This window comes from Mesocricetus auratus, unplaced genomic scaffold, assembly GCF_017639785.1.
Source record: "Mesocricetus auratus isolate SY011 unplaced genomic scaffold, BCM_Maur_2.0 Super-Scaffold_100055, whole genome shotgun sequence".
NCBI classification, from domain to species: domain Eukaryota; kingdom Metazoa; phylum Chordata; class Mammalia; order Rodentia; family Cricetidae; genus Mesocricetus; species Mesocricetus auratus.
This window is the reverse complement of record NW_024429232.1, coordinates 2,878,719-2,892,500: the sequence shown is the minus strand read 5'-3', so window position 1 is coordinate 2,892,500 and position 13,782 is coordinate 2,878,719. Positions and strand designations below refer to the sequence as shown.

Sequence of the window (13,782 nt, the reverse complement as noted above, 5' to 3'; positions counted from 1 at the left end):
ACTGGGGTGGGGGGAGGTGACTTTTCTGTGAATCCAGATTGTTTAGACCAGTTGGAGACAGTCAAGCATACCGGGACTGCTGGGATTGGGGCTGGGATGTGGGCAAGATGAAGTGCCAGGCTCTATACCTGCGCCCCACCCCTCAGGGAGGACACACTTGCCAAGCGGGCACCTGTGAGATCCTAGGTGCAGCTCCCACCCAGTACTCCAAGGGCCTGTTTGTCCGATCCCAGGACAGATGGCTTTGCAGCAGAAGAGAAGAGTGCCTGCCTTAACAGTGTCTGCTGGGGCTGTGATCCTCCCTCTCCCTCTCCCTCTCTCTCCCTCTCTCTCCCTCTCTCTCTCTCTCCCTCTCTCTCTCTCTCTCTCTCTCTCTCTCCCTCTCTCTCTCCCTCTCTCTCTCTCTCTCTCTCTCTCTCTCTCTCTCTCTGTGTATGTGTGTGTGTGTGTGTGTGTGTATGTGTGTGTGTTGATGATGATCATTCCAAACTAGCTGTCCTCACCCTGGCCCCAGACTGATCCCATTTTTCCAGGGGCACATTCTGTAAGACCTAGCTCAATGGTCATGGTATTATCCCTGAGCTTTGGTCAGTGAGCCGCTGGCCCCTGGCTAATGTCCTTGTCTCCTTATACTAAGCCTTTGTGGCAGAGCTGGGCATTACCGGCAGACAGGCTCTTGCCAGGTCACTGTCCTCTTGTCACCTCTTTCCCAGCTGTGGCCTTGCGGTGCTACACCTGTCAGGATCCTGTGAGTGTGTCCAACTGTGTTGCCATCACCACCTGCCACATCAATGACACCATGTGCAAGACCACGCTCTATTCCCGGGAGACCGGTCAGTAGGCTTTGGGTGGGGTAGAACCGGGGTCCAGTGTCATAGCCTTCCAGATCTGTGGTCTTGGCCTGCTGGGCTTCCACACAGTCTGCACCCCTCCTCCATGTCCCAGCCATCCGGTCTCCCTCTTTTCCCTTCTCCCCTCATGATGGGAGACACATGCGGTTTGTTGGAAGCCTCTGGGAAGGGCTGGCTGTCTTACAGTTTGGGTTTTACATTCTGTATTATACACAAATCCACCCTACAGACCAATGCAAGATGCCATAGGCGTCCTTTGTATGTGACAGGCACTCAGTGGTCCTGGTGAAAGAGAGGAATCTAGGCCAGTGGGGCGGGTGAGCCCGGAATGGGTGTCCCCAGGGTTGGGGCATGGAGGCAGTAAAGGACTGACCTTTCTGGTGGACACTTTCTACTTCCTACAGTGTTCCCTTTCTTGGGGGACTCCACGGTGACCAAGTCCTGTGCCAGCAAGTGTGAACCCTCAGACGTGGATGGCATTGGGTTAACCCGTCCAGTGTCCTGCTGCAATTCCGATCTATGCAACGTGGATGGAGCTCCCAACCTGGGCAGTCCTGGGGGCCTGGTCCTTGCCCCGGCACTTATCTTCATCTTGGAACACCTGCTGTAAAGCCATGGCCATCTTGCTCTGCCCTTTATCCCCAGCAGTTCCGTCCCCTGACGACTTGAAGAAGTACAACGGTCACTTGCATCAGCCTCTTGAGTCTCCTTTCTGGGTACTGAACTGCCCTGTGGGCAGGGAGAGGGGCCTCCTTGTTACATCTCTGACTCCATCTCTCTCCCTGTTATTCTCGCCTGTCTTCTAAAGTTTAAAATCCCAAGCAAGGACAGTCCCCAGGCCTAGGACACCCATGCTGACCAGGTGATTGCTGCCTTCTGGGCCTTAGGGCCTGTGGGGAGCTTGATAAGCATGCAGACTGAGCTAGAGGAGAAGCCCACCACCTCTGCGGATGGAACCCGCCTCTCTCCTCCCTGCAGACGTCTCGGTTGCCCCTAACTGGTATCACCCTGCTTACTGTCCCTGCTCTGGGACTCTGGAGGAGTGAGCCCCTCTCTCAGCTGGCAGCATCTTCAGTTAGGCTGAAATGAGGGTCTTGCTTCCATCATTGCCTCCAATCTTCGACCCTGGGTCCAGGGAGCTTCTTTTTGGTCGCAACCTCCAAAGGTAGTCCCAAGCTAAGGCCCCATGACCCATGCCACTGAGGACACTCCAAACCTGGACATGAGGCTCCCTGTCCTTGGGACTTGGAGTTTACACCCTTGCCTTGTGTGGTGCTCTTCAGCCCTGAGCCAGCTTCCAAGGTCAGGGCTCCTACAGCCTAGTGAAGCTCACCACAAGTCTTGGGGTACAACCCATCCCAAGCATTACGGCTCTCTGGAGGCCTCTGAAGGGAGAATGGGTAGACTTCTAGAATATGAATAACGAGCATCTACAATTCTTGTGCTAGCTTGGATACCCACACCTGGGTGTGTGATTCTGAGTTGTGACTTTGTCAACAGGGTGGGAGCATTGTCCTGTTATCACATCACACTTTCTCACCTGACTTTTCTTGTATAACATGAGCCTTTACAAATGGACAGCCACTCCACAGGCCACCACAGAGGCTGAGGACAAAGGCCCACCTATGACGAGAGTCCTGGGCTGTCTGTGACCAGAGAGCAGAGCTTGGTTTATGACTATAGAGCAAGACTCAGTCTATGACCAGAGATTAAGTCCCAGTTTACACCCAGGGATCAGGAAGCAGCCTAAAACTGGGATCAGTTTTGCCTGTGACCAGGATTAGGACCCAGTGTGTCACCCTGGAAGGGGTTTAGTTTGCAGCTTTTGCCCAGGGATAGCTTATGTGGAACCCATAACATTCTTTGACCTCAGTCTTGTTGGCTGTGAGCCTCTTTTCCAGAGACTTGTCCCTGTCTTTGGACTAGCTAAAACTGAGTCTGTCAGCCAGTCCCCTCTCTATGTCACTGGTCAGAAGTGAGGTGCTTCTCACCAAGGGCCAGGTCAATGTGGCAATCCAGGAAGTTTATCAGCAAGTAGGAAGAAGACAGGGCAGAGTTTAGCCTAATGGTCTGATGGCCTGATGGCCTATGACTTCAGCTGGATGAAGATTCAGCTCCAAGCAAAGAAGGAAAAGCAATTTTGGTGTCCAGTAGTCTACTCCAACCCAGGCTGGTTGATAAGGTAAGTCCCAACCCTTTCCTGAGGCCTGCACACACACCCAGCACCATCCCTCTGACCCTGAAATCAGAAGTAAACAACAACCCCTCTGCATCCCAGCCTTGCTCTTGCCCTGAACAGAGACCCACATTTAAGTTCCCAAGCTATATGTTCAGAGACAGATTTCTTTCTAGGAGCAAGGGGTGATCCTAAAAGGAGGTGAGTTCTTCATTCCTGGGGTTTCCAGGCCTGTAACAACTGTGTTCTGCAAAGGGCTACAAGAAAAGCCATTTGTAACTTGGGGAGACCACAGTCTGAGGTCTAGATAGCACTATCCTAGATCCCTTTGGAAGAAATAACAAACCCCTGACTTCAACTGCCCACAAACCCCACCACTCATTCATCCAGCCTTTTATCCCTCTATCTGCCACCCCACCCATCCATCCTCCCATCCATCCTCCCATCCATCCTCCCATCCATCTACGCTATTACTCATTGATTTCCATCCATCTTACATCTTCTCATTCACTCATCATCCCATCTACCCATCCTTTATTCCATCCATTCATCATCGTCTTGTCTACCCACTTATCCATACATTTAACCAATGCAACAAATCTTTCCATCCAGCTCTCCTGTCATTTACCCATCATCCTCTCATCCACACACCCATCCATTCTCCATCCTTTCACCTATCCATCATTTTTGAGGCAGGATTTCATGCAGACCAGTATGGTTTCAAACTCACTTTGTGGCTGGAGATGCTTTGAACTCTTGACCCTCTGGCCTCCACCATGCCTGGAGGCTACCCATCCTTTAATCTGTTCATGTACTTGCCCATCCCATATCTATCATCTGCCCACTGCACACACATCCATTTATCCATTCATTCTCTGTCTTTTCAACCATCCATCCATTTACCCACCCACCCGACATTCCATCTACCTGTCATGTTATTTTCCACTCAGCCATCTATCTTCTCATACCATCTATCCATTCACCCCTCTTTCCACCCCTCGTTTCCTCCTCCAGCAAATGCTCTCAACGGCCAGCATGGCCAGGTCTGGGTTGGAGATAGAAGGTGACTTAGAGAAATGGAAAAATGTTCCTCCACGGGCAATGCTGACACTCCAGCAGGAGGCACGGAGGGCAGGTATCACACACCAAGAGGTGGCGCACTCTGTCCTGAAGGCAATAGAAATCCAGAAGTTTCTGGGAAGAGTAGCAAGCGGTGCGATTTGCATTTTAGCCAGGGCCTTTCAGTGGAAGGTGGAGGGTACAGTCAAGGAGGAGGAGCCAGACTCCCAGAAACAGACAGGGTGATCTGGCAGACGGCTAGGGCTGGACCATGGCCAGCTGGATTGGAGGGAACAGGCGGTGGCCATGGTTCCAGCTTGCATAAAAGCTGGGGGTTGCCTCGAGTGCCTGCACAGACCTGAAGAGGAGCCTAGGGGACCCTGTCAGGGCAGGTACAAGAGACAATTTGGGGAAATCTCATCAGAGCCTCTGTTGGTTTCTGCGGCAGTCTTGGTTGACCTGGGCAGGCTTTACACACATTCCCTCATTTCAGCATCCCAGCAACCCCAAGGGCTAAGACTGTCATCATTCCAATTTAAAGATTAGACTGGCTCAGAGAGGAGAAATGACTGGCCCAGGGCCACATCACAGAGTCTGCAGCATTCAGGTTCAGGGAGAAGCTCTGTCCCGGGCTCAGAAGGTCGAGTTAGCCCTCCAAGTCACACACTATCCTGTGCCGGGTTCAAGCCCAGGCTTCAGGCTCTACACCTGGGACCAGTGGCAGGGGTGTGGACTCACATAAGACGCTGTCAAACAAGTGCATAATTTCCACCCTGCCCAGCAGTGTCGACCCAGACACAACGCGGCCTTCCCAGCCCTGCCAACGGGGGCTAGAGGAGTGGCGTAGTCCCCCACGGGAATGCCGTGTACCCTCTCCTGGTGCTGCTCCGCACCTCCCCTGCCATCACTGACCTGTGAGGTCACCCCTCCTTTCCAAAGCCAGGAAAGCAGGCCCTTCAGGCAGCTTTGGGGCAGCCTCACGTCTGTATCTCCTGTTCTCAAGCCTGTACTGTTCGTCAACACTGTTTCCCCAGCCCTGGGCTCCACGTTCACCTGCACTGTGGTACAAGGGGCCTTGCTTCTGCTGAGTAAGGCACAGTGGATGCTCATCTGCCCCGCTTACAGAGAAGGCAGGGGAGACCAGAGTGGATCCCTGGTGAGCAGGCCTAGGCAGGGGAGACCAGAGTGGATCCCTGGTGAGCAGGCCTAGGTCACCCAGCAGGCCAGATCTAGACTCAGTCTCCCAGGCTTCAGAATCAGACATTCTTGGCTCACCTCCCAACCACTGGGTGTGGACAGAGCCCCAGGGATGAGTGGCCCCACTATTTAACTTGCAGGAACTGCAGTCCCTCCCTCTGCTAGCCACACCTTCTTATTTTCATGCAAACCTTGTACAATGGCCTCACCCTACAGTGCCAGGTCACTTCCGCCCTGGCAACCCATAAATGGGCAACCAAGGTCTGGAAAGACAAGGGGGCCATCCCAAGGCCACACATAGAAAAAAACCTGAAACACCAAGAGAAAAACCCATGCCTCCTATGTGCCTGGCCCAAAGCTCCTTCTTGAGTCCCATTCTGTCACAAGGTCAGGCTATAACTCTGCTGTGACAGTCTGTAACAGGTCTCCTGACAGAGACACACACGTTGGCTGCCAACCCTATGCAGTCACCCATCTATCATCACTTATTTTTAGCTAAGTAATATCCATCTATTCATCCACGCAGTTAATCGTCCATTCATCATGCTTTCATCCATCTACTTGTCCATCCATCACCCATCCTCCACCATCCACCCCAGCATCCATCCATCCATCTATCCATTCATCATCCATCCATCCATCATCCACCCATCCACCCCAACATCCATCCATCCATCCATCCATCTATCCATTCATCATCCATCCATCATCCACCCATCCACCCCAGCATCCATCCATCCATCTATCCATTCATCATCCATACATCCATCATCCATCCATCCGTCCATCCATCCATCCATCATCCGTCCATCCATCCATCCATCCATCCATCCATCCGTCTTTTCACCATTTTTTCCCTCCTTCATCTGCCTGTCCCCTATCCACCCACATGGCCACACATTAGAACAGAGAAAAAATAAAGAGACCTCAACTGAGGAGGGCTGTGGAGGATGAAGGCCTAAGATGGTCCTTATGGCATGGACAACAACCAGTGTGCCCAACACAAAATGCCCAGCACAGGAAAAGGCACAGGAAGTCAGAAGAACTGTCAGTTCCGGAGGGTAGGTGGAGTCTGCTGCCAGGACTAGAGTTGCTCAAGCTTGACGGAAAGCTGTTCATTACTGGTCAGGGGTCTGCGGGTTGTCGTCAGTCTAATGCCCCATGCCCGCCTCCACCCTCACTAGCCACTCCCCCTTTCTACACTGGCTCAGCCTCTACTTTGTGGGTACATGGATCAGTCTTGGGCTCTGGCTAGGCAGACGGGGATACAGTTCCCGTGCAGCCCCCTGTGTCAGGCAGATCTAAGGGTAGCCTTGCACGGGAGTCTTTAGGACTGAGGCTATCTGGCTTATTGGATTCACTCAGACATAGTTGAGGTAAGAGGCTCATTAGAGGGCCAGTTGAGCCAAGCTCTAAAAGCCTCCCTCATTTGGAATTGTCCTGGGACAGCAGGGCAGGGTGTCTAGTCCTGGAGGTGTGCCAGCAGTAGGACCAGGACTCCCGACAGGGACTCCCCAGAAGTCCATAGAGGAGCCCCACCCCAGGATGGTAAGTGATGATGGCTCCCATCCACCGCCTACTTCCCCAAGCCTGTGCCTCCCTACTGAGTCACATCGGTCCTGACAACACCCATGAGCTGAAGCCGGAGGCTGAGTATAAATCCTCAAACATGAAACCAGGCAGGCTCCCAGCTCCTGAGGACTGAAGGATGGCCTTTCACTGGGCCATGTGGCTGCTGCTCTTGGCAGCCTGGAACATGGGCTCTGGTGAGTGGCTGGGAGTGAGAGTAACAGGGGGAGTATGTTGTGGGCCTCAGTTTACCCCATCTCCTAATGAGAGAGAGGTGCTGGGAGGCTTTATAGCCAAGGCATCCTCTGGACCCTTGGCGAGCCTCCTGCATTTTAGATCTCAGCTTTGTCCTGGGTTTCCAGGGAGGGTGGAAGACTTGGATGGTGGGCGTGGTGTTCAAGTCTGTCAGTCAGTCATCTGGGTCTTGAATCTCAGGAGGTCACTTTCACTCACATCTACCTGGCTCTGATATGAGTCCCTGGAGCTAGGTGGTGAGACTGTGCCTGCCCCCAACACTTGACAGGTGAAGCCTTCAGGTGCTATACCTGTGAGCAGCCCACAGCCATTAACGCCTGCAAGAACATTGCTCAGTGCAAGCTGGAGGACACAGCCTGCAAGACCGTACTGGAGACGGTGGAAGCGGGTAAGGCTGGCCTCAGGTAAGGGCTCGGGGTCCAGCTGGGCTCAGGGTTACCCCACCCCATGCTTCTTTTCATCCACCGTTGTCCTGTTCAGACTAGGAGGCGGAGGGGCAGGAATGGTGTGTGCAAGCGTGTGGGTGCATGCATGTAGACAGACAGCCCTTAAGCACCTCAGATAGTAGCGTGTGGGTAAGGGAGTGGGAAGGGCTGTGAGTGTTTGCTACTGAGGCTTGGGCTGGAGTCCCCACGCGGGACCTGGGAGCCCATATGCTCTGCAGATGTGCCACAGCTGAGGGTTGGGCGGATCTGGGGTGTGGGTTGCAGGGGTTTGAGAAGGCAGAATGATATGGACAGGGTTTGCAGAGAGACAGGAGCTGGAGTGGCTTCAGGCTCTGACATCCGCCCATCCCGCAGAGTTCCCCTTCAACCACAGTCCTATGGTGACCCGCTCCTGCTCCAGTTCCTGCCTGGCCACCGACCCTGACATCATTGGGGCTGCCCACCCTGTCTACTGTTGCTTCCGTGACCTCTGCAACTCAGGGGATCCAGGCTTGGTGGCAGGCCTCTAGCCACACAGGGAGCCTCATTCCTCTTTACCCTCCTGGCAGGGCCTGGTGCCTCCTGCCATCTCTGCCTGCACGGCTCTGTGAGCAGAGCTTGATGGGCCTCAGGTCACTCATGCGTTTCCCCCAAGCTGTGGAAAATAAAATAAGCCAAGGGTGAGGGGGCTCCTGTCCTTGCTGGGCACTGGGAATGCAAAGAGCTCGCCGGCAGGGAAGACAGGCTGTGTTCTGGCATGTTCCAGGCTCCTGACCCTCATTCGTATCTCCAGATGAAGAGACATAAACCTAGAGGGAGAAAGTCCTCTGGGTCACCCTTTCTGCAAACTAGCCCATCTCAGTCCAGGGCAGGTTCCTCAGCCCAGGAAGCCCTCCCCTAATAGTCCCCCACCCCCGGAACCCTGAACATCACCCTGTCTCAGAAAGGAAGCTTGAAGTTGGGGTTCCATTGCTTCCAGGAATTTGTGGTCTGCCCAAATCTGCCAGGAACACAACAGGGGGGCTAGAGCCAGGCAGATGCTCAGCAGCCTCTACACTAGTCTTCTTGGGGTGCCCATCTCCAAAACTCTGTCACACACACCCTGCTGCCTCTTTTAATGGCCTGCGCACTCCTTGAGACAGCTGGGAAATCAAATGTAACCAGTGTTTACTCCAGACCCAATGCCATGTTGGGCCCAGAGCAGTCCCAGAGGCCGTGGTCAGGGCTTCTCCTGGGGATGGAGGGTGGAGGGGACAGTACGCACTTGGGGGCTGACTCCCCAGCCAGGAGCTCATGCTTCTTAGGACCCAAGAGGCCCTGTCTTGCGGCTCTGCCATCTGTGACGCAGAAGGCAGCTGTGGGGCCTCAATGACCCCAGGCACCAAAGCTGCGTCCCTGAGCACTTCCTGGGTTCTCCAGCTAAGGGGGCCATGGCCCTGGAGTCCCTTTGGCAACCAGAACTGGGTTGAGCCCTGTGAAGAAGGTAGCAGACTGTCCAACAGACAGCAAGCACAGAGGAGAGTAGCTAGGACATGGCAGGGTCCCCAGGCCCCCTGAGAGATATGTGGAGCACTTTTCCCCTCACACTCTATGCTGCCAACCTGGCTCCCTAAGTCACCAGCTAACACCAGTTCTTTTCTTGGATTTTTTGAGACAGGGTTTCTCTGTGTAACAGCCCTAGGTGTCCTGGAACTAGCTCTGTAGCCCAGGCTGGCCTCGAACTCCGAGGTCCCCCTGCCTCTGCTTCCCGAGTGCTGGGATTAAAGGCGTGCGCCACCACCACCCAGCTTCTAACACCATTTCTAGGGCTAACTCCACACCTGCAGTGCCCCCAGCGGAGCAATTTGCCTGCATGGCAGCTTAATTTCAGAGAGCCTCGCTGAGCTTTGCCTTTGGAGTCAGGCCAGCTATCTGTTCACTGTGGAAACTGGGCAGAAGTCACCCCCTGGTGGAACAGCTGGGGTACTGCCTCAACCCTCTTCAGAGACACAGAGGTAGGAACCATCAAGTCTAACCTTAGTCCTGGGTCCACAGGGAAGCAGGAAAGCTAAGGCTTGGCACCTGAGGTGGCAGCTTGCTGAGCCACAAGCTCGGCTAAGCTACCTGGTCCCTGGTGACAACAGAGGACTGCAACAGCCCTTGCCATGAGGTTGACCCTGGAGCTAACGACGTATGTACGCATCCGGATGAATGACTACACATCCAAGTCATTAAGCAGGGAACACTGAGATCAGGCCATGTGCCCCTCCAGCCCTGCAGGCAGAGACACAGAAGCCCCACCTGTCTCCTACCGACTCCTGTCTGGAGTCCCAGTGGGAGTCTAACAGTGCTCAAGAGACTGCGGTGGTCAAGGCGCACCTCCTCCCAAGGACCCTTGTGGCTGGGACTGCCCTTGGCCCTTTCCTCTCTGCCCATCCCCTGCCCTCTACTCTACTAAGCCCTGAAAGGGCAAAGCCCTTCTCCCAGAGCCCCTGAAATTAAGACAAGGAGTAGCCACCCATGTGCCTACAGGTTCAGGGCCAGGGGTGGCAAAGGCAGGCAGAGGTACGGGACAGGTCTTCCCAGCTGTATGCTACCAGCACAACCTCTCCACCCCTTCCCCATCGCTGAGTGATTACTTAAAACTAACCCACTCCTATTGAGACCCTCAGGCCGCTGGTCTGTGTTGGGGAAAGCACAAACCTAACCCCTTGCCCACCCCCATAAACCATCTCACCCTGCCCACAAAGGGCAAGAGCCCAGTGCTGCCTACACCCTGCTTTCCTGCAACTCTAAAGAAGGAAACAGAAAAGTTGGGCCCAGACCTGTGGCTACAGGCTGCAAAGTTCAAAGGCTGGGGGAGGGGATGAGGTTGGAAGGCTATCCAGGACTCCAACCTGCCCACTCCATCCCATGACTCACCAGGCTTAGCCCGGCATTCAGAGGCACCCTATGCCATCCAGGGAGAGGATAGGCTTGTGCAGGGGCGTCCAGAAGACGCATCCAGGGAGAGGATAGGCTTGTGCAGGGGTGGCAAGGCTGCAGAAAGGAGAGCCTCCCCGGCACACACGTCTTTAAAGCCTTTAATCTTGTGCTTTCTTTAAATAACACAGACTGCAGCTTCCCCTCGGTAGCGCTAAGGCAAGCACAGTAGCGTGGGGGGTGGGGGCACGGGGGTGCAAGTGAGGGTCAGGGCGTCACTGAAGCTCTTGGCTCTGGCTCCGGGTATGGCTCCCGGAGAGGTAGCAAGGAGGCAGCGCCTAGCGTCAAGCAGCTGTCCCTTCCCCTGAGCTGACAGGGCAGGTGCTCGGCATAGCCATAGGACCCCCCCTACACCAGGACTCCTGGCCTCGATGGCCTGGCTAGACAGGGCACATCCTCTTAGAGTGGTGGGCATCATCAGAATCTTGGCCAGGGACCAGCTTCCATTTGCCCTTCTGTGTTCTAAGGGGCCCCTGGGCTGGTCCAGGCCTATCTTCCCTGCTATAGGGTGACCCTCAAGAGGGCCGCTATCCCTGAGTAAGGTGCAGACCCCAGCCACACCCAGGACTACTCTGGCCTGCCTGGCCACTAACAGTCCTGACTTTAGGCTCTGTGCTGGCCCCTCTGCTCCAGGACCCTGCTCATCTGGACAGACTAGAACAGTCATGCTGTAGGGACCCAGGGGACAAAGCTGGGCCAGGACAACATCGTCCACCCCAACAGATGCCCAAGATGAGGTCAGCACAGAGGAGTGTCAGGCGGGTGAAAGGTGCCAGGTATGTCCGGGGCACTCCAGCTAGGAATGCAGCCCAGGTGGCCCACTCTGTAGAATGGACTGGCTGACAGGCAGTGCAGGGAGGGCGCAGGTGTGGTAGTCACTGGTCCTTTCTGGTGTCACTGAGCCCACTCTCAGCACGGAGCTGCTGGCTGCTGGTCTCATTGTAGGCGATCCAATGCTTCAAGTCTTCCGGCAGCTCAGGGGGTTCCACCTGCAGGGGGACAGGAAGTTAAGGCTCCAGAGAGCCACAGGGGCAACCAGCCAGGCCCTCCTGCCTCTGGGCCTCAGCTTACATCACGGTCTAGCCTGTGACCTTGCAGGAACCTCGCCCCATATGACAGCTGCCCAGGACCTCCCCAAGTCCCTCCAACCTATTTTCTCCTTCCTAGATCTTTCTATCTCATCTACTTTGGCTAGGCCTCAGCAGCAGGGCCATGCTGAAGGCCTGTGTCCAAAACCAGGCAAAAGCCTGTGAGGCCGACTGGAAAAGCAGGATGAGGAGCAGGGCGCGGGGAGGTACTCCTCGTGGGAGGCTAGGAGACAAGGCTGCTTCCTGTGAGTGCTTGCAGATGGGTTCTGAGGACTGAGGGGTGAGGGCAGAGGCTGAGCAAAGGCTCTTACCTCTCTCACGGTGAGTGCCACACAGCAGTGGAAATTGCTGACCCAAAGCCTGGGTCCCTTCTGGGTGCCATCTGCCATCAATTTGTAGTTGGTGCTACTTCTTCCTAGCACGTGGCCCTAGACTAGCCCCTCAGATTCCAGGACCCAACCTCAGCCTCGGCCTCTCTTGAACCCTATCTGCCTCTCCCTGGGACCCAGCTCAACCCAAGACGCAGTCCAGTAACCAGGGAAACTCCCAGGCCTCCAGCTGAGGTGGGAGGCCTGCCGGCAGGCTGGCTCCACCTCCTCCACTCTGCAACTGATGGCTGGGACAGCACCCCTGGTCCCCTCACATGCACCCATCAGTACCAACCAGCCCCGAGGAGCTCATGACTCAACAAAGACAGAAAGCCAGGGAGCCTCTACCACCAACCGCCGTGCAGCCCGGGTGAAGGAAGAGGCAGGGTTAGGGTCTGTGTTCCCCTTAGACACAGCTCCTAGGCACTGGTGTCAGGTCGTTTCCGTGCTCTAGAGGAGGCACCTGCCCTAGGCAGACAGGGTGGGGCCTGCCCTGGCATCCATCTCTACCCTGGCTGTCTCCACGGTCACAGTTGCCACACTGAAGGAGCTGGCTCTGCCACCAAGCTGGAGGAGTGGGCCCTGGGGGAGAACCTTGGGTCCCAGAAGGCATAGGGCTCTCCTCCCTCTAACCTTGGAAAGACACAAGGCTTGTAGTCTCTTGGGGTCAATTCAACCGCAGGCTTCTCAGCTGCAAGTTGTGCTAACGAGGGTCTCGGGCCCACTGGAATTCCCAGCAACTGCTTCTAACTGACCATACTGTTATCCCATGCTCAAAAAGAGGCGCCTGTCAAGAGACCAGAGAGGGTGACTCAGCACTCTAGACCACACAGAAGTAGGACTTGGACTCCAAGTAAAGAAACACGGTCTGAGCATCTCATATGGGAGAAGAAACCCTGAGGTGGGGGAGGGGGAGGCTCAAAAAAATGGCTAAGCCTGACAGTACAGTTTTAATTCATAGATGGTGGGGATCCCAAGAGGGGTATCAGCATGGACCCAGAGGAAAAGTGCAAACGTGTTCCGATACAAGGACCGGTCCCAGAACTTCAAAGAGGTCTTCCTCGTGGGAGGAGGCCGGGGATTGCACAGGACAGGGATATCGGGGTGGGGCTGCTCACCCTGCGCTTGCACAAGTGCTGTACTACGAGATCCGGCGAGGTGCCCAGCACATGCTGCCGGAAGCGCAGCAAGGCGCACAAGAAACCGTCGCGAAGGCTGACAAAGCGCGCCTCCAGGTAGAAGGCGCGGTCGTCCCAGCCTAGGAGGCGGGTGCGCACCTCGAACGGCTCAAACAGGCGCAGCGAGCGTCGATAGCGCGCGCACGAGGCGGCCAGCACGGTGTGAGCGCTCAGGTCGCGCAGCGCTCCCAGCACACCGCAGCGGGTCAGGTGCGCTGCGCGCGCCACGTCGGCCTCACGCAGGTAGCGCGCGTTGTTCATGTGCAGCAGCAGGTCTAGATCCGAGGGCAGCACCCGGCCCACGTACCGCTGCTCCGCCAACAAGTCGCGGACGCGCGGCTGCAGCAGACGTGCGCGCAGAACAGCACACGGTACGCGTACCAGGTACCAGCCATCCAGCAGCGCGAAGAAGGCGAGCGCCAGGGCTAAGGACGCCACCAGCAGCCCCAGCATCTTGGCAGCGGGCGCCCGGTGCCCAGGAGCCCGGTGAGCAGGTGCTTGCCGCTGGCCAGCCTAGGAGCCTAGGAGCTCCAGGAACCGCTCGGAGCGCACCACCTCTTCCAGCAATCGGGGGGGGGAGTGCTCCGGAGGCAGTAGCGTCGCGCTCGAGTCACGCACACGCCCGGTCATATCCCACCCCCCGCGCGCCCTTGTT

The 13,782-nt window shown here is 55.8% G+C and overlaps 3 protein-coding genes across 4 annotated transcripts in view; 2 read left to right on the top strand and 1 right to left on the bottom strand.

Annotated features, from left to right (window-relative positions):
- Lypd2 (LY6/PLAUR domain containing 2) overlaps window positions 1-1,542 on the top strand; it is a 2,146-nt gene extending 604 nt beyond the window's left edge. The window contains exons 2-3 of the mRNA XM_005085453.4: window positions 714-833; window positions 1,256-1,542. Coding sequence (XP_005085510.1) covers window positions 714-833; window positions 1,256-1,461 — 326 coding nt within the window. The 3' untranslated portion in view covers window positions 1,462-1,542. The remainder of the gene's footprint in view (window positions 1-713; window positions 834-1,255) is intronic.
- A 5,365-nt stretch (window positions 1,543-6,907) lies between these two features.
- Slurp1 (secreted LY6/PLAUR domain containing 1) lies at window positions 6,908-8,206 on the top strand. The gene is made up of 3 exons (XM_005085452.4): window positions 6,908-7,049; window positions 7,376-7,495; window positions 7,908-8,206. The coding sequence occupies exons 1-3, from the start codon at window positions 6,992-6,994 to the stop codon at window positions 8,060-8,062; spliced, it is 333 nt and encodes a 110-aa protein (XP_005085509.1). The 5' UTR covers window positions 6,908-6,991; the 3' UTR covers window positions 8,063-8,206.
- A 2,372-nt stretch (window positions 8,207-10,578) lies between these two features.
- Window positions 10,579-13,721, bottom strand: Them6 (thioesterase superfamily member 6). Of its 2 annotated transcripts, XR_005873374.1 has the most exons (3): window positions 13,068-13,721; window positions 12,583-12,736; window positions 10,579-11,482 (listed from the first exon to the last, which is right to left on the bottom strand). XR_005873374.1 is itself a non-coding variant. In XM_005085451.4 (2 exons), exons 1-2 carry the CDS (start codon window positions 13,578-13,580, stop codon window positions 11,369-11,371), a joined length of 627 nt encoding a protein of 208 aa, XP_005085508.1. In that variant the 5' UTR covers window positions 13,581-13,721; the 3' UTR covers window positions 10,579-11,368. The 2 variants fall into 2 exon arrangements, 1 of the variants encoding a protein (XP_005085508.1); XM_005085451.4 differs by lacking the exon at window positions 12,583-12,736.
- Between the last annotated feature and the right edge of the window lie 61 nt (window positions 13,722-13,782).